General features: G+C 33.4%; 1 protein-coding gene across 3 annotated transcripts in view; it reads right to left on the bottom strand.

Annotated features, from left to right (window-relative positions):
• Positions 1-19664, bottom strand: part of SLC12A2 (solute carrier family 12 member 2) — an 83628-nt gene that overhangs the window by 16002 nt on the left and 47962 nt on the right. For all 3 annotated transcript variants that reach the window (XM_019732390.2, XM_019732391.2, XM_019732392.2), the window contains exons 11-19: positions 16788-16895; positions 15664-15787; positions 14464-14565; positions 13624-13779; positions 12244-12343; positions 7747-7858; positions 6276-6416; positions 2903-3009; positions 1510-1589 (exon numbers count right to left, since the gene is read on the bottom strand). In XM_019732390.2, coding sequence (XP_019587949.1) covers positions 1510-1589; positions 2903-3009; positions 6276-6416; positions 7747-7858; positions 12244-12343; positions 13624-13779; positions 14464-14565; positions 15664-15787; positions 16788-16895 — 1030 coding nt within the window. The remainder of the gene's footprint in view (positions 1-1509; positions 1590-2902; positions 3010-6275; positions 6417-7746; positions 7859-12243; positions 12344-13623; positions 13780-14463; positions 14566-15663; positions 15788-16787; positions 16896-19664) is intronic.

The following is a 19664-nucleotide window of genomic DNA, read 5'->3' on the forward strand; positions in this document are numbered from 1 at the left end:
TTTAAACTACCATGAAATCATTAGAGGATGTGGAATTTTCCATCATTTTTCTAAAAGTTGGCAAAAGTAGTAGGTAAATTATAATTGATTTTAATCTTCACTTTTAAAAAAATGTGTTATTTTTAATGCTTTAAAACTGCTATAGTTGGAGAAGAGATGAGTGGTGTGCGGCTAGTGATGGGGGTCGGCAGGGGAAGAGTACGCTGAAGGCCATAAGGGGTAGGGGCACTCGGGTGCTGTATCTTGATCATGGTGCTCGTTACGTGAATCAGCATCTGTGATCAATGGCATAGACCCCACACACACATGCATGCACACACACTTGTATACAAAGCTGGTGAAATCTCAATACGGTACGTAAATTGTCCTAATGTCAATTTCCCGGTTTCGATATAGAACTACAGATAAGCAAGATGTTACAATTGGGGAAAACTAAATGGAGAGTACAAAGGACCTCTGTGTACTATTTTTTACAACTTCTTGTGAGTCTATAATTATTTCAAAGTAAAAACTTTTAAAAAATGATTTACAGGGTCTTTTTTTGAGACGTAGTAAATGATATCATAAAGTTTAGTTTTTCATTATTACTATGCCTCTATATACAAAACATGATTTTCATAAACAAGAAAATGTCTACTGATTTAGCACTAGTGTGGGGAATATAATCAACAGTGTTGTAAAGATCATGTAAGGTACCAGATGGGCACTGGACTTATCAGGGAGATCACTTCATAGACTGTGTAGATGCCTGACCACTGCGCTGTACACCTGAAGCTGATGTAGAATAATACTGTATGTCAATTATAATTAAATATATATATATATATATATATATATATATATATATATATATATATATATTAGGTTGGTGCAAAAGTAACTGCGGTTTAAAAGGTTAAAAACAATTGCAAAAACCACAATTACTTTTGCACCAACCTTATACACACACACACACACACACACGCACACACACACAGTCATGGGAGGTGGAGTGTAGCATAAGGAAGATAGTCAATGGTAATGTAACAGCTATACAAGATGTCAGAGGGATAGTAGCTTGGAGGAGCGGGGTTATCACTTTGTGAGGGGTGTAAATGTCTATTACATTGCTTTGTACACCTGAAACTAAATTTAACATGCTAAATCATATCAATAGGAAGTGAAAAATAAATAGCACTTAAAAAAAGTTTTTTCCTCTATTTTATTATGTAATTTTACAAATTTGGCCAATCTACAATCATACCTAATATTTGTTTCTGTTAAATTTATGATTGAATTTTATTCTCTCGATTAATAATCACTAGCCACCATCCAGGTTGGTACAGAGAGTAAACACAAACTTTGGTGGAGCCAAACATATATGATCTTAAAATGCCATACAATAAGTACATAACACAGAACAGATGGTAAACATTAAAATTGTTGAAGAACTTATAAGAATTATATATAGTTTTCTAACAAAGTAATTTCTATTTTTAAAATAAAAAACATATTTCAAACAAGATTTACCTTGTCCTTGAAGATGAGATATATCCAGACCCTCTTTTAGGCGGATAACCACCACTCCATATTGGATGTCAAAGGCATCACTACAATAAGGGGGAAAAAAGAATCACAAAGATGGGTCTCAACTTTTATAAATTGAAGGCAATAGTGGATGACCTCTAAAATTACTTTCAACTTTAAATGTCTGATTCTTTAATATGCTTTAAGAATTCTAGTGAGATCCATATGTTAACTCTCCAATCTTATACCATTCCCTTTCCCCTTTTCTGTAATACCTCTAAAAACTACTTACATGTAGATCTTTAGAGTACTGATATTCTACCTACAGCAGCTGTTTAAAGCAGTAACTATATTTTTATCCTATCAGAAACAAGTTAAAATTGTGGAAAAACAACTTTCAGGAATCCCATATTTAATGGGATTTTCATATTTAATTTAAGCTTGTATCTTTAAAGCCAAGAGAAATACATGAAGACAAAAAAGATTTTACTGAGAATGAGAGCAGGTCATGGAGTATGATCATTTCTAAAAGGAGAAAGGGCATTTTTAAGTAATTTAAACATTTTTACAAAAGTAAAGTATGAAGTCTGGTTACTTTCTCAGAGATGTTTCAAGGCAGCTATGAAAACAGAACTATCGTATATGATACAGGCAAACAGCTGTGTGCTTTTATATAGAGATACAACAGGAGTTCCAGTAATGGAAATAAATAATAACAGGAAGAGTAAAATCCGAAAGACAAAGTAACAAAAGAATACAAAAAAACCCACTAGATAAGAGGGAATTAAAGTGATGTAAGTCAAAACTAAGCTGTCTGATAAAGATCATTGAAAAAACCACTGAAAGTGTACAGTAAACTCAGAACTTATCAGTAGTTCATCAAGGGGGCTGGGTGGAGAAGCAAAACATCTAAGTACATTTTTTAAAAAAATGTAAATAATTTAATGGATGACCAAGTGACTAACTGCAGAATTAGTTTGAGAGGGGTACAACCTAACCTCTAAGGTTGGTATCAGTGATGCAATGTCTTCCTCAGCAGGTATTATTATAATGACATAACTTAGAAAGTGATGGGTCTAGCAACATACAGGAACTCTGCTCACCAACAGCTGTCAAGATGTGAAAAAGCTTCCTAATTTAAATGGGAAGCCAGATATATGCGTACGTGTATGTGTGATATGTGTGTGAATGTTTGTGTGTAAAGAGACATAAAAAGATCAGTCAATTTTTTTGTTAGTAGATCATCAACTTAAAACCTCAATAGCCTCATGTGATTCTTTTCATTCTTATGTTTCTAGTGGAAGAGACTATATGAGAAACAGTCTTCAAAAGTCAGTGCAAGCTTTCAAAATTTACATTTTTCTGAGCCAAGTTACTGAATTGAAAGAATACTTACTGGAATACATTTATATACATATCCACTTCCCTCTTATCTGCTTGCAACCAATCTTTCTTAAATCCAAGGACAAGTGTGTTTGGTTTCATACGCCCAAGACCAGCAGCCTAAAATATAGGAAAAATACAACTTTAAAGATATACTTACTATTCAACAAAATGTTTTTAAAATGATAAAATCCTTTAAATGGAAAACCTCTAAACATTTTAAAACTATGCACCCTTACTGGCCAGAGTTCTTAAACATCCAGTACGTGCATATTTATAAATTACATACACTATATCAATCATATAGTACTTATGATTAAACATATACAAAATAAAAGGTAAAATTAAACACTTGAAAAGTTCTCAATGTACATTTTTGTACTTTTACGACTTATCAAAATTTTCCTATTTGTAGTAAAAGAAAGGTGACGGAATATACTTAATCTTTTATAAAAATCATAATACAGTGGTATTCTCAGTGATATATTTTGATAACAGCCATTAAAACCTAGAAGCAAAAGTCCAAATGCAGGACATGCATCGTTGGTTACAGTTCTGAATCATACCAACACTAAATTTTGAATTCTTTCTACCAATCGTGACAAAGTATCTGCTGAAATTTGGCTAGTTAATTTCCTTCCTCAATTGTTCCATCAATCAGTTTTCCTTGCAACCTCATCAAGAGTTTCCAATGCAAAATGCTTAACATGCCCAAAAAGCCAATGAACCACTGCTTTGGTAAGATTTTATAACACTGAAAATTCTATTCCCAGGGTAGCGTGCACACAAGTTTTTTTGTTTTGTTTGTTTTTTATAATTTTTTTTTATTGTGGTAAAAGATAAATAAAACATTTTGTAACTTTAACCATTTTAAAATGTATACTTCATTGCCATTAATTACATTGACAATGCTGTACCACCAACCCCACTATCTATTTCCAAAACTTCCTCATCACTTCAAACAGAAGTTCTGTAACCAGTAAGCAATAATTTACCCATTGTCACCACCCTCCAGGCCCTGGTAACATCAAATCTACTTCTATCTCTATGAATATGCTTGTCCTAAATTTTTCCTCTATGTGGAAATGTTGAAGAATAGTACCCGGACTGAACCACCAGCAGCAGCATCACATGGAAACTTGTTAGAATGCAAATTCTCGGGCCTTGCCCCAGACCTACTGAGTGATTCCAAAGGTGGGGCCCAGCAGTCTGTCTTAACAAGTCTGCCAGGTGATTCTGATATATAATGAAGTTTAAGAACCACTGCTCTAAGGAAATATTTCCTTCATAAAATTTATTAAATACATAGTTATCAAAATGTTCCTATAAAATTGTACAAAAGCAAGTAAGATTTACCCAGTAGAGACAACCTTATGATGAGGGGTAGCATTCTACTTGAAATAGATAAGTATTTCACATATAAAAGTGAATAAAGTAATAAATAATCATACCCACCATCTAGCGAAAGAAAATAAACATTACAAAAACCCATCAAGTACCCTATGTATCTTTTTCATGCCCTTTGTATTTTTACTATGTATTTCATTATTTAGGCACACATACATATACATTTTAAATTTACATAGTTTTAAAAATTTATAATATCTTCATATTCTTCATATTCTTTTCTTAACTTGCAATTTTTCCTTAACACTTTTTGAGGTTTATCCCTGTTGATATGTATAGCTCCTTTCACCCACTATACAGAATTCTACTGTATGATTGATTATACCACAATTTTCAATCCTGTAATCGATGAAGTTTCTTCCATTTCCTTTTCACTATCACAAATGTCTGTATGAAATTTCACGTGTGTAAATTTCTCTACAGTATATACTTAAGAATGGAGTGTCCTAGGATATCCAGACTTTCAAATCTGCAGGTAATTGCCACGTTGCTGTCCAAATTGATTGTCTAACTTACAATACCACGCAGCTCAAAGATTTCCAGTTGCTCCATGCCATTTTTAACACTTGGCAGGCTTAATTTTGGTCAACCTGATGGGCATGAAATAAAACTATATTGTGGTTTTAATCTTTACTTCTGTCATTTAGGTTTCCACTTCTCATATCTTCTGCGCTTTGTTCCCCCTCTTATTGATGTATAGTATTTCTTTATATATTCTTAACCATATTCTTTTGCTGGTAACATTATCTTCTTTTGGTCTGTGGCTTCCTTTTTTGTTTCCATGTTTTCTTTAGAAGCACAAAGTATTAAATTTTACCTAAAAAATAAGTGAGCTCTTCTTCATAGTTCAACTTTTAGTCTCATTTTTAAAAATTCTTCTCTAGCCCAACATCACAAAATTATATTTTTGTCTAAAGGTTAAAAAAATACCTTTCATATTTAGGTCTTTAATCCATCTGGAAGTGGTTTTTGTGTGGTCTTTGTAAGGATCTGTTATGTTATTTTTTCACATGGATAATCAATTGTCCAAGGTCATCCTTTCAATGCGACCTCTGTCATATATTAAATTTCCTATATGAGTGGCTCTATTTCTTCTGTTTTGTTCCATTAATCTAATAATCTATTGCTAATTCAATACCACAATGTCTTATTACTACAGTTTTATGATCAGGCTTTCTATCTGCCAAAGCAGCCCCACTCCCACCCCTTAGTATTCCTGAGGACTGCCTAGGATATTCTTAATCCTGTATATGTCAAGTTTTAAGTAACACAAAACAGAAGGGGCTCAGATGGCAGCCTCCCACTTCTGCTTTAACAAAGCAGCTCCACAATTAACATAGTGAATGGGCTTCTTTTGGAGAGAGGGGTTCCTATAAAAATCAGTTGGCAAACATTGTATCAACCCATTTTTTTCTCTCCACAACCTTTAGGGCTGAGGAAACTGAGTTTCAGAGAGATTAAGTAACTTGCTTAGTCCAAAACCCGTAATAAGGAAGTGGCAGTGCTAGCATTTAAACCTGGGACTGATTCCAAATCCCACATTCTGGCTACTATGCCACATACAAAACTGAAAGAGAAGTCTAAGTTTAGTACTAGTAAATAAATAGTGAGAAATACAATAAAGAACTGGAATTTTTAAGAAAATAAATAAGGACTGCCATTACTTAACACTCCTACAAAAAACAAACAAACAAAAAACTCAGTGAGGTGTAGCAGGAAGTTGAATGGGAAACAGAGAAGAAGAGAAACAGGCTAAGATAATTTATAAATGGGTTCTTCACGGTTAGCCAACAGTGTATTACTTCTATATAGTCCCTTTAACTCTCATTTATATAACTCTTAGCAGTCTACTTTAATAAAGATATTTTAAAAGCTTTACCATTTGTATTAATATGAAGAATGAAACCTAGAATAAAGAAGTGTTTAAAAGCTTACAACAAAACTAAAATGTGCTCATTTGAAAGGCACAACAACTTTACCTGCATCAAATACTGTGCACCTTCTCTCAGATCATCTGCATGTACGGGAGCATAAAAAGCTTTCATTTTATTTTTAATAAGCCATCGCTGATATTTAGCTTGGTCAATGGACATCTCTTTCATGGCTTGTCTTCGAGGGCCCTATACGGAAAACGTATTAGTAATACCTTTAATTGAAAAGTAATCTAATCCACATTTATAAAAATCTTCCTGTTACATTGGCTTAAACAAAGTGCCTAAACATTTGGAGTAGAAGAGAGAAGTATAATAACAGTATTTCATTTTCATGTCAGTGAATTCTTTGCAGTACTTAAGATTATGAAAAGATCGAGCTGATGGAATAGTTAAGGCAATGCCAAAAGAAGGGAGAAGAGGAAGGAACAGACTGAAAAAGAAATAAGAACTTTTCGATGCTAAGTAAATGAGAGGAATTAGAAGTTATAGAAAACGGAGAAGAGAAAAATAAGAGCCTTTTGTTTTTCTACAGAAAGTTTCCTAGATTGTTTTTTGTTTGTCCCAAATGTCTGAGTTCATTTTCAGTAACCTAGAAATATCATTGGAAATCAAAGTGAGTAATATAATATAAATGCATTTTTTCTTTATACTTCTGTTAAAGGATAAAAATGAGCTTTAACTTGCAATTCTATTTGATCCTTGCAAACAGTACATAAAATGTGTTATACACAAATGTATAAAACAAAAATGTAAAAATTATTTTAAGAATACACCCTCATCACACATGAATAAGTAAAGGAAAAGTACAACTTATCTTTCCTAGCTGAACAATAGAGCTTGGGAGAAAAACTAATCTGACAAATACTCCAATTTCTCATGCAGAACAGGAGATCCATCATCTAGTGACCATTTTCAATAGCCAAGATGCCAAAAACATAAAACTACTTTTGGATGAAAGTTTACCATTATTTTTAATTATTTTACTCTTGTTTAAAACAAACATGAATGGGTTATGAAAAGTGTTTAAACTTGGAAATTTGGCATTCACTCTGCTCTTGTTATACACCTGATATTAGATATTTACCACGATTTGTCTACCTCCTCGAAACTCTTTTTTTTCCTGGTAAGTAAATGTTCACAATGTTCTCAGGACTTTATAAGAAATACCAGTAAGGAAAAAGCACATGCTGAATTTCATTTAGACTCCTTAGTTATCAAGAAGCTATTGTGCTTAGCCAAACCATTTTATATGGGCAATATAGTTTGCTAAAATCTACTCATAATAAATAAGAAAAACAATTAAGGTTTCAAATTCCAATGTCTTTTTAGCAATAAGGTTTTAAGACAGTTTAATGGGAAAAATATTTTGAAGAAAAAAACTACCTTCAAAAAAACCCAAACAAGCCAAACATATTTATGTTGTCAAATTATTTCAGATCTAGAAAGTCCCACAAATTATAAATTATATACACAGAGTGAAAAACGTTTTAATATAAAAAACAAAACAAACACTTACCATATGTACATGACCACAGATCATCAAACCAACATTTTTTGTGAAATCATGAACAAGATGAAGTAAAGCTGGGCGTGAGTTTGGAGCACCTGTCATAACAAGACACTGTGGCCTAATTTAAGATTAAAAACAAAATTGAGTTTAGGGTTTTGGTAACATGGACGTGATTTTACTTCTCTAAGAATATATTATTACACTAGAATCTCATTAATGCAACTGTCCACAAGACACAGGCCACAAGGTTGTCATAAAAGATGACTTTTAACCAGGGTTTCTTGATGTATGAGAAACGCAGAAAAAGAACTTTCTTGGAATGAGCATTACGCCAAATGTCCTAAACTAATAGCTAATATTACACATCAAGATTCTGGTAAATATTACAGAAAGACATGACCATACTAGTTAAAAAAATAAGTAAAAATTTTCATCTTCTAAAGGTAGTAAATGTTCCAGTTCTTCCACAGACTTTACAAAACTTCCTGAGAGTATGGCCTTGCCTTCACGTACAAAAACAGGTTACTTTACTGTCATTTTTAGCTTGAGCATATTATAATTACTTCTACTTTGTAATATTAGCCCTCTCTAATCTAGCTTAATTTTAATGATTGTTGTCATATGAGTAAACCCATCTGTGAAGAAAAGGCTTCTATTTGAACTAAAAGTTTTAATTCTAATTAATTATGGATGGAGAGAACCAGAATTGAATTAAAATGTCTTTGCAAACACAAGACAATGGCATGACTTTCATACTAATTTTCCGTGACTAGAAATGATCTTGTTTAATGAAAAAATATTTGGGTATCCATTTTATAAGTTCAAACAGTTTAGCAAAAGTTCTTTACAACAAAAATGTATATAATTAAACCAGAAATAAGAAAAAGCAAATAGACTAAAAATTCTGCCTTAACCACTACATTAATTGTTGGAGTAGTTTCTAACTATACTCATAAAATAAGCATGAAACCTAAAAAAGACTGAAAAATATACTAACATTCAGGATTTTAGCAAGCTATATGAAAAACCAATTCTGTCTGGGAGAAATGCTTTGGGGCAATCAATTGTGAAATCATCCTCTACAGCCCAGACTGCTAATATAGTCCAGTCTCCCCGTCTGAGCTTTTGCAGGTTGAATGGCTCCCCAGCTACAGCTTACATTTCCTAGCCTTTCCAGCAGCTGAAAGTGGGCCTATGACTGATTACCGCTCATAGATATTCCTATTTCCAGGTCATGTCCTTTAAAACGAAAGCTGGCCGCACTCCATACTTTCTTTCCCTTTCCTGTAAGCTAGGCCATGTGTGTTGTAATGACTTTGACCATATGGACAAAAATCTCCAAGGGAATGAATACAAGGAATGTGGGACCTGAATGACCGAGTGTAGCAAATTTGCCTACCTGCCAAAGAACAATCCCTCTACCTCTGGAATATCACATAACACGGATGTCTGTCCTGTTTAGCCACTGTATTTTTTCAGCTTTTTGTCATGGTTTAACCTATACTCAGTATGACCTATTAGTATGGGAAATTAATCTGTAGTCTGTCTTTACTAAATAGTAAACATAGCACAAAGGCATAACTTCGTATAGCTTTATCATACCAAAAAAGGTATAGTGCAAAATACATTAGGGATGACCTTGAGCAGCAATGACTGTCAATATCTGCCTTCTTTTTAACTCCTTCCTCAAAAATCTCCAGGATACAGTGGGATCTTTTAAGGCACAAAACCACAAAAAGATGGAGAACAGGCGCAGATACAATAGTATAAAAATATTAAAAGCTAGGAAACACATGGACGAACAATAAAGGATTTGACAAATCAGGAAAAGGCTAGATCCTAAATGAGCTTTAGAGAAAGCTGCAAAGCTACCTGATTTACACCTAAAAAAATCACCAAAATGACTCGGAGTTAGATGCCTCTGGGAGTGGGGGTGGGGTGGGGGGGTGGGGAGGGCAGGCAATGTGTGAAACTAAAATAAGAAGGACTGGTTTAAGGTTTGCATAAGAAGCAACTAGAAAACCTAAATTATTTCTGTCACTATGATGGGCATCGTCTCTGTCCCTCTCCAATCCTATTAGGCGAGGGCTTATTTGCTAGAGAGGGCCTCTGGTGGGAGAGAAATCAGCAACATCTGGGGGCAGAAACAGCTACTTTAAATAAGGGAGTTAGGAGAACACTTAAATGCTCTATCCTGAGAGCTCTGAGCTTCCTTTCCCACTGGGCTCTCAAAACCGGTACCCAGGAGTTTATTACCAAGCAGAATATTGAAAGATTTTCCTCTGGGAAATCTATCAGACCAAAAAAGAAAGCCTTTAAGATGACTTAACTTTCTCAGAGAACCAGCAAGGCCACATTAATCTATATTAAGGATTTCACAGACAAGCCCCACCTACCAGGGCAGGGCTTCCCTGGCCAAGGATCACAGATACTGCAGACAAGGCTAAATCCAAGAAACCCAAATTAAACAGACAAGAAACAGTGAAAGACAGTTCAAGGAAACAGAAACTACAGAGCGAAGGAAACAAACTCTTTCAGCAAGTTTGGTGAAAGCTGAGATAGTGATAAAATTAAGTAAGAAAAAAAAAATTATGGGCACCAGAGAAAACAAGACAGCTGTACAGGAAAGACGAAGCAATCATAATTTACTACATGGCTTAGCTCCAAATCATGTTTGAAAAGTCACAAAACTATAAATACCAAACATGATGTAATCCAAACATGGCATAAAAATATTCTGGATGAGATCAGGGAAAGGGTGCATGTGTGCAGTGAGTGCATGTGGATGAAAGACATCAATAGATAATGACTAAAATTAAAGATTAAAAAGTACAGCAAGAGAAGCATGCTGTTTGGGAATATGAGTATGAAGTAAATAGTAAATGAAACAGCTAAGAGTTCTAAGTGTTTGTTTGTGGTATGAGAGAAATAGGAATGTGAGAAGTGGGACAATCTCTGCAAGTGGCATCTATTTACCTGTACCTCCCAGTCATTCTTGTGATTTTCATGACAAATCTAAGTTTTTCCTCTTTAAACTATGTTCATGCATAATTCTGGTGAAAATTTTAAAAGTCATACACAATGCACAATATAGATGATATATTTTAGAATTGTATATTTGAAACCTATATAATCTCATTAACCAATGTCACCCCAATAAATTTAATAAAAGTTTAAAAATAAAATATAGTACTGCACCCAGAAAAAAAAGCCATATTGGAATAAAATATATATATTTTTAAATGTTCCCCTTACTGATAAGCCAAAGCAACAGGTTTTTATTGATGGCAAATTAACTTTGACTCTTGGATATACTCTGTTCTGGGATACAATTTTTTACATAAAGGAGTGATTTCTATTTTCTGCCATACTTGGCATCAACTATCTAACATGCACTGAAATTAAAGTTTTCCTCCCATTCCCTTTTCTTTTCCCAAGTTCTCTCTACTCCAAAGCTGAAGATCTGTGGTCTCAGGGAACTTTTCATTTTAGAAACAAAGAGGAGGTAGATCTAAACAAGAGTCACAAAGAAAATACACAACGACTTTTCTTACTGGGAGAAATATGGTACAGCCATTCTTTTCTGGTGCTTGTCCACTCCTCAGGCTTTCTTTAAAAACATTTTTCTTTTGGTTTACTGACAAACATGGAACATATTTCTGGGTTTATTTTGCCAAAGCCAATAGAAGGGGATTACTCATGACTACAGAAAGTCACCTGTTCGCAGCCAGGCTTAAATGAACAATGTAAAAACAACTAATGATCCATTTAAAAAAAAAGAAATGACAAGCCTATTTTTAACTAAGAATAGATAATAATCTATAGTTTCTAAGAATCTATATAAGTAAATAGTATTTCTGAATTTAGAAAAGTATATATCAATAGTGATTTAGTAAATGAATCTCATCAATTATTAGAGGCATGTTAAATTAAGGAATAGTTTTTAAACTGATAACTGATCAAATAAACTATTATGAGATAAAATATAAAGTCATTTATTGAGAAAAACAGTAATAAATACTCTTTACTCTAAGGCATTGATTCTTTATCACTAAAGGTGGTTTCCAGTTAAGCAGATAATGAGAAAGAAGCAACTAAGATGAAAATATTTAGTTCCTTAATAAAATTACAAAACAATTTATGTCAAAAATCTTTATGGATTCCATACACAGTAGTTATACAGTAGTTATATAACTTCAGTGGCCACAAAGGGGGGAAAAAACTTCACTTTATAACTCCCACTTAAAAGTCTTCAGATGAGAGACCTCTAAAACTTTCATAACATTTTTGTAAGGCAGATGATATTTATGTTTGTAAAATTTTGGTAACGAAGAAAACTCAACCTTGTTTTTGAATAAATTGCCCAAGTCCAACCAAACAAAAAATATTCTATGCTTTTGAGAACTTTTCATGAAATATCAGCATATACAAATGTTACTGAACAGTAAATGAAGATCTGATCATCACCTGAGACAAAAGTTTCCACGTTACCTAGTCACTTACCTAAAGTTTTTCACATGGTCTTCCACTCCAGAAAGACGGATCGAGTGCTGCAGTGCATTCAGGTAAGTCAGGGCTTGTGTAGAGGATCCCCAGTTCACATCTGTGGGAAGACAGTGTCCGTGCGGCATAACACCAATATTAAAACCCAATCAATAACCAATATGAGACACACAGAGAAGTAAACAATGCTTTCACATTTATAGTCAATTGCTAAAATAAACTATTACAGTTGGAACCAGCATGACATGAAGACAATGCTAATCTGAACTATAGTTGCATTTAAAGGGAAAGTACAATTTGGAAAAGACGGAGCTGACAGGGCTGCAGACGTGCTGTGCATGCAACTCAAGTCTTTCACAAATAAAGAAAACATTTTAAAATTATTGTTTACATAGCCAAAAGTTTAAAGGGAAAGACAGATCTCTGAATGTTAAGAAGTAGTATTTATAGTACTTAACAGTTTAAATTATTTAAACAGGCAAATTTTACTCCTTATTGTATAAACAGCCTGGACACCAAATGATGATTTTAGACATTTGTTACTTTAGCGATGTAACAGGCATACTAGACAAATAATTGCTTCTAAGATGGTTAAAACAATGCTTTCTTTGTCCATTTCCTTTCTAAAGCCACCATGCTATTCTAAAACCTCACCGTGTCATATCAAAATCACAAAATGTTTCCTCACTGTTTAAAATGACTACACTGCAACTACTCTTGTAATCTCTTCCTAATCTATTCTACTGGGCCACAACTTTTCAAAACTCTTATCACTGGATCTTTCTTCTAACCTGTGTTTCGGGTTACCACACTGAATACTGGACCAATCCTAATATATCTTAGCATCATCTTCTTATGTAAAGATATACCAACAGTTATCAGTAAGATATATTCTAGATAATCTTTGACTATTTCCCAGTTAAAATATGTTTGTCCAATTTTTCCTGATACACAGTAAGCTAGTGGGAAGATACTGTGTCTTCCAGTATTTTATGAATTCCATGGTACATATTACCGGTACAGTAGGTACTAACGCCATAGCATATAAAACATATGATTATTAGGCTAACAGCTGCTACTACCACAAATCTAATCCTCTCAAAGAATAATTTTAAAATATACTGAGTGCAACAGAATGTTAATTATATGGATTTGTTATTTTCTACAAAAAGGATTAAATTAAATTTATGGGTGAGAATGGAATTCCATAGACTAAAGTCTTGTAGTAATTGTTTCATTAAAATGTATTTGGAAACAAAGTATTTGAAGTTCGACACAAAATAAAACTTTTAAATACACAAAAGATGATGCTTAAATAAAAGGTAACAAGACACTTCTAGAGGTTCTAGCTTGAAATACTAAATGGAAAAGGTTACTGACCTGGTTTTTTGTAGGTAACATAAATATACAGCCCCAAGACTATCACATACGTTAGCAATGCAGCCCACCAGTTAATGACAAACATCACTATGCAACAAAGAATTGCTCCAATGAGTGAGATCCACATGTTGTAGTATTTGAATGCTGGCCGCCATCCTAACAATAACAAATAAAATAGATAAATAAAAGTCACTCACATGCCTCATCTGCTTTAGACAATGGTACATATGAATGCACAAAATAATTTTGTGGTTGCTACACTGAGAGGGTTTTAAACATTAAGTATATGTCTAATATGTAACAGCAAAGTCATAGGCCATTATTGATCATGATTTACTTTCACAATTCTTGATGGCTATGAAGAGGGCACACCATCTATTTACTTCCACATTATTCTATCTTACTAGTTCTGTATTCAGTAAACTCTTTACCAAAAAAGTGTAAACCAACCTACCCTAGTGAAAGCTGAAAACTGGAAAAGATTTTAAAAAGGTTTCAAATTGAGTCCTTAATAGTGTGGCTTTATTTTCTGATTTTTAGCATGATATATATCCATATTCTAATGAATATAAAAAACAGTTCAAACAAAATGTTTCTGAGAAGTTTTAAAAATTCATCTACTTACTTAAAATACTAAGAGTTGATTATAGAAACTATCTTCCATTCCCATTTGGGAGATCTTTGAAGACTCAATTTGATTCAACTGTAAAATGTGACTCACAGACGGAGCATCAGCGAGCTAATCCCACATATACCATCTTTAAAATGTTAAAGTTTTATTTTCTCTCAAGTCAAAGACATTATGACATTTACAAAATTTTCAAAAAAATGTAAAATCACCTGGAGATTTTGCAAGTGATGCATGGAATACTGAAAAATTGATCAGTGCATAGGACGCAAGGAAGAAGTTAGAGATAATTGGAGCAATAACATTCAGTTCAGCTGCAAAAGAAACAACAGGCATGTTGACATATGAGGCATTTTTTAACTTTCCAAAATCATGAATTATTTCAAACCTTTAGATAATGGCATAATGAATACTCCTATATCCACCATCCAGATTTAATAAATACTTACACTTTGCCATATGTACTTCATATATTTTATTTTGCAGAAATCAAACCTTATGTACACATTTGAAACCCCCTTTATACCTCACTCTTCCAAAATGGGTATATTCTTTTTCCAATGATTTTATATAGTTTTACTACATACATATATAGTTCATTAGCATTCTGTAGTACTGTTCTGGGTGTTTTAAAAGTTACATAAATAGTATCATACTATATAATTCTGCAATTTTATTTTTTACATTTATTATACTTGAGATTCATTCATATTGATATATGAAAACAAAGTTTATTCCTTTTTTTTTTTACTGCTATATATTATTCTGCAGTTTCATTCTTCCACTGGTACGTATTCAGGTTGCTTCCATTTTTCCCTACTATAATTAATGACACAAAAAACATTCTTATGTATGGGCATATATGCAAGTTTCTGCAGGGTACATACATACCCTTAAAAAGAATGGATTGCGGGAAACTACTAAATAATGCCCACTTGTTCTCAAAAAGAAGCTATGCCAAATACATACCTGACATTGCATGAGAGTTAGTTTCCACACCTGATGGTTATCATTAGACTTTTAATAAAAATTGAGTGTCTTCTTTAGCAGTTAAGACCCGTTGGCTCACTTGTGATCAGAGGCAAAAGTGCCAAAAAGTAGATCAGTGGAAGTCCTACCCTCAGGGGAACGCTCAAATCCTTTTCTTTATGCTCTTACTGTATTTGTTTTAGGGATAAGAACCTAGGAGTTCTTTCTAGCCCTAACAGGGACTTAGCGATGGTAATAATTTTAGTTAATATGTATTGAGGGCTATTATTTGTAGATTTAAAACACTCTCATTTGATCAAAAAGAAACTAACTTAGTATACTAGGCAAAGTAACATTTTGTTTCTAATTTAATAATTCAATATTTAGAGCTAATATTATAAATGCACCAAAATCTACATTATCAGGCCATTTATATGACTAACCAATTAAGATGAATCCAAGTGCAATTAAGAATGTTAAGATGTAGCCACGAAGAGGTTCATTGTTTTTCCCATAACCTTTAGCAAACATCTGGAAAGCTGGGTAGATGTTGTCCTTACATAAAGCCTAATGAAAAAATGTAAACAATAAAATGAAACATATCAAAATTAAATATGCAGATTTGCTTATAGTTACAACAGGTTAATTAGGAATGGAACCCTCGTTTCTAATTCTTTGTCCTCCTTCTTTTCCCTGTCTCATACTACTTCACCTACAAACTGGAAAGGTGATTCAAACATTTCAAGAATCAAACAGCAGCTGGTTTAGAATACCAGAAGTTTTTATTCACCTTACCCCACCCCTATGTTGAAACTGTTTTATGAAGGAATCAGAAAAGCAGGCATACAAATAGAAGAAATTTGGAAGCTTGAGAAGTATGACAGAGATATGACCTACTTCATACCAAGTTCAAATTCTAGACTTAAAGCAGCTAAAACTCCTAATTATAGAACTTAATCATTTTTCTTAAAAAAATTCTGAAAATTGTTTTAAGAAAGAAGTTCTACACCTTTACTGTACTAACTGGCTATAACTACAACGTGAAGAACAAAGCTGCAGAATCAACATTTCATTTACTGGATTTAGTAATAAAAAATATTTCCGATTCAGTATCAGCTATTCATTTAATGCTCATTAAAGGGAGATAATGTCTAACTTATTCATCATTACACTGTGAGTATCTAACACAATGTGTGGCACATATTAAGCACTCCTTATCTTTGGTTAAGACATGAAAATTTATGCTAATAGAGTATGTCAAAAAAAGCAAAAATTCATCAGTAGTTCCAGAAAGACAAAAAGACTGTACTCTAACAGTATGTGAATGTATAAATGTTTGTATAAATATGTTCATATGCATTCAATATAATAGCATTACTACGTGTGTGTATATATATACACACATATACATATACACATATATATACATACATACATATACATATACATATACATATATATATATATGGTTGACAGAAGAAACAAGTTTAAAATATTAACAATCCCAAATTAAAATATAGTACGTTAACTCCCCCTTTAATAAAGTTCATAATGTGAAAATATTTACCTGAAATATTTTGGGAGCACTCACAAGGGATGCTAACGCAGAAGAAAGAGTGGCTGAAAAGATACCTGCAGAAATTAATGGTGCAAATCCTGACACCATGCTCATTACCTTAAAAAAAGTGATAAAAATGGAAAAAATAAGTCTTACAAACAAGTGAAAAAAGAACTTGATACTATACATCATTATTATCTAAAGAAGGAGACTAATACTAGGGAAAATTTGATAATAATAAACAGTAATAATTGTTATGTTCATTACAAATTGCTGAAGCAGATTTATCCCTAGCTCTTAAATTTCCAAAACAGATTTACCATTAGCTCTTACCTTTAAAAATCTTTTTATTTTGTAAAATTTCAAAGACACACTATGGCAGAGAGAAGAGCACATTGAAACACCAAGTATCCATCATCTAGTTACAACAATGACCAACTCAGGGCCAATCCCCACATCATTGTGAATCAAACCACAGATATCATTTCATGCATAAATGTTTTGGTATTGACCTCTAATAAGTAACAACTTTTAAAAACTGTAACTACAGAACTATTGTCACAGCTTAAAAACTGAATAATTACTTCACTGCACCAAATAGCCGAGCGGCACTCCAAATTCCCAAACTCCCACTTTTCTTGCTTTTTAAAATAGTTTGTTCAAATCAGAATCCACAAAAGGATTCTACTTTACCTTTGGTTGATGTGTGTCTTAAGTCTTTCTTAATCTACGGGTTCACCCTTTCCTTTACATTTTATTATTTTTATGTTATTTCTCCTATAAAAATGCCACTCTTGATTTCACTGACTTCATCTCCACTCTGTTGTTTAACCTGTTCCTCTCACCTCTGCATTTGTAGTCAACTGGTAGGTGGAAATGGACAGTTAATCGGACTAAAAAGTATAAGTTTTCTCGCAAGAATCTTTCAAGGTGGTATACTTTGGTTAGGAAGGTTGTTTCTATTTTTGATGTTAAGAGAGTAGATTAGTATTGTGGTTATTTTATTTTTTGGCGGGGGGAAGGGTTGTTTTTTTAAAGAGTCTTACTTTTAGAGCTAAATGTGGAAATATTTCTAGCTGAAAAAATCTAAGTCTAGGATTTGGGATGTGGGAGTTATAAATAAAACAAAATTAGTCAAGCACTGATAACCAATGAAGCTGGAAAATGTGTACATTGGGTACATTATATTGCTTTCCTTGTCTTTTTACATGTTCAAACATTTCCCTATGATGAAGTTTTTTAAAAAATGGATTGATCACTTAGATAATGAGAAGACAATCAGATACATCCAAGTGGCACACTGCAAAATAACTTGCCTTAACTCTTCAAAATGTCAACATCCTACTAGATTAAAATAGTCAGGCTGGGAACTCCTTTAGATTAAGATTTTAAAATATAATAACTAACTGCCATGTGTGATTCCAGATTGGATCCTGGATGTGGGAAAAATAGTTATAAAGGACATTACTGGGACAGGTGGGGAAATATGAATATGGAATATATATTTAGATAACAGTATTTTATCAACTTAAATTGCTTGAATGGGATAATTGTACTTCGCATGTATAGAGTGTTTTAAATACTTCAAATTGACTTTCATGTTGTGATGTCTATAATTTATGAGGTATGATTAAACAATACGGTGAATGTTTAAATGAAAAATGTATTACAGTAAAAGACACATTGACATTAATGCCCCTCACAATACTCCCCCTTGCTTCGAACACACTTATCCTGTCATTCTTGCCACTTTCTGAAGCAGTTCTGGACGTCTTCTTTTGTTAGTGTCTTTAGAAGTGCTGTCAAGGCTGCCTCGATGTCCTGAATCATTTTGACTTTGGGGAACAGCCTGAAGTCACATGGTGCCAGATCCAGTGAATAAGGTGGATGAGGACACACCATAATGTTTTTATTTGACAGAAATTGCTCTATACCTGAAGCGATGTGTGACACAGAGTGCTATCATGATGGAGGATGATTTACAACACACTTTAAAACACACCTCCTAACCATAGCTCACACCCAACTGACTGCACTGAACAAGTTGAAACTTGTCACACACTGTTACTAAGGTTTGATGTACCACTTCCGGTACTGAAGATCATTGCCTTTCTGTTGGATGGCTCTTGGCAGCAGCATTCACCATAGCTTTTGTTCAGAACGGAAAGGCTCCATGTCACACATTGTTTCTGGTATATGGCAATTTCTGTCAAATAAAAACATTACGGTGTGTCCTCATCCACCTTATTCACCGGATCTGGCACCGTACAACTTCTGGCTCTTCCCCAAACTCAAAATGACCATGAAAGGTAAACGTTTTGAATTGATTCAGGACACTGAGGCAGTCACAACAGCACAATTAAAGACACTCATGAAAGAGGACTTCCAGAACTGCTTCAGAAAGTGGCAAGAATGATGGGATAAGTGTCTTCAAAGCAAGAGGGAGTATTTTGAGGGGAATTAATGGCAATATGTCTTTTACTGTAACAAATTTTTTTATTTAAATATATACCGTATTTATTTATCACAACTCATATTCTTATGTGTTTGAGAAAAATAATATACATACATAGCCAGATAAGCAAGTGGGGCAAAATATAAACAACTAGTCAATATAAGTGAAAGATGGGTACATAGGTATTCACCACACTGTCCTTTCTGCAGTTTTAAAATTTCTCAAAATACAAAATTAAGGTAGAAGCATTGTTGATGGATTCAGCTACTGTCAGTTTGATTCAATCATTATAAATTTCACCAGCAGTGAATGATGATCATCACTACAGTCATGACTTCATTCGTGGACATTTGCCTTTCATTTATATTGACCAAGAGCATGCCACTGACCAAGGAGATAAGGAAGTCAGGCTCTGAGCTGTTCATGACTAT

This window comes from Rhinolophus sinicus, linkage group LG03, assembly GCF_036562045.2.
Source record: "Rhinolophus sinicus isolate RSC01 linkage group LG03, ASM3656204v1, whole genome shotgun sequence".
NCBI lineage: Eukaryota > Metazoa > Chordata > Mammalia > Chiroptera > Rhinolophidae > Rhinolophus > Rhinolophus sinicus.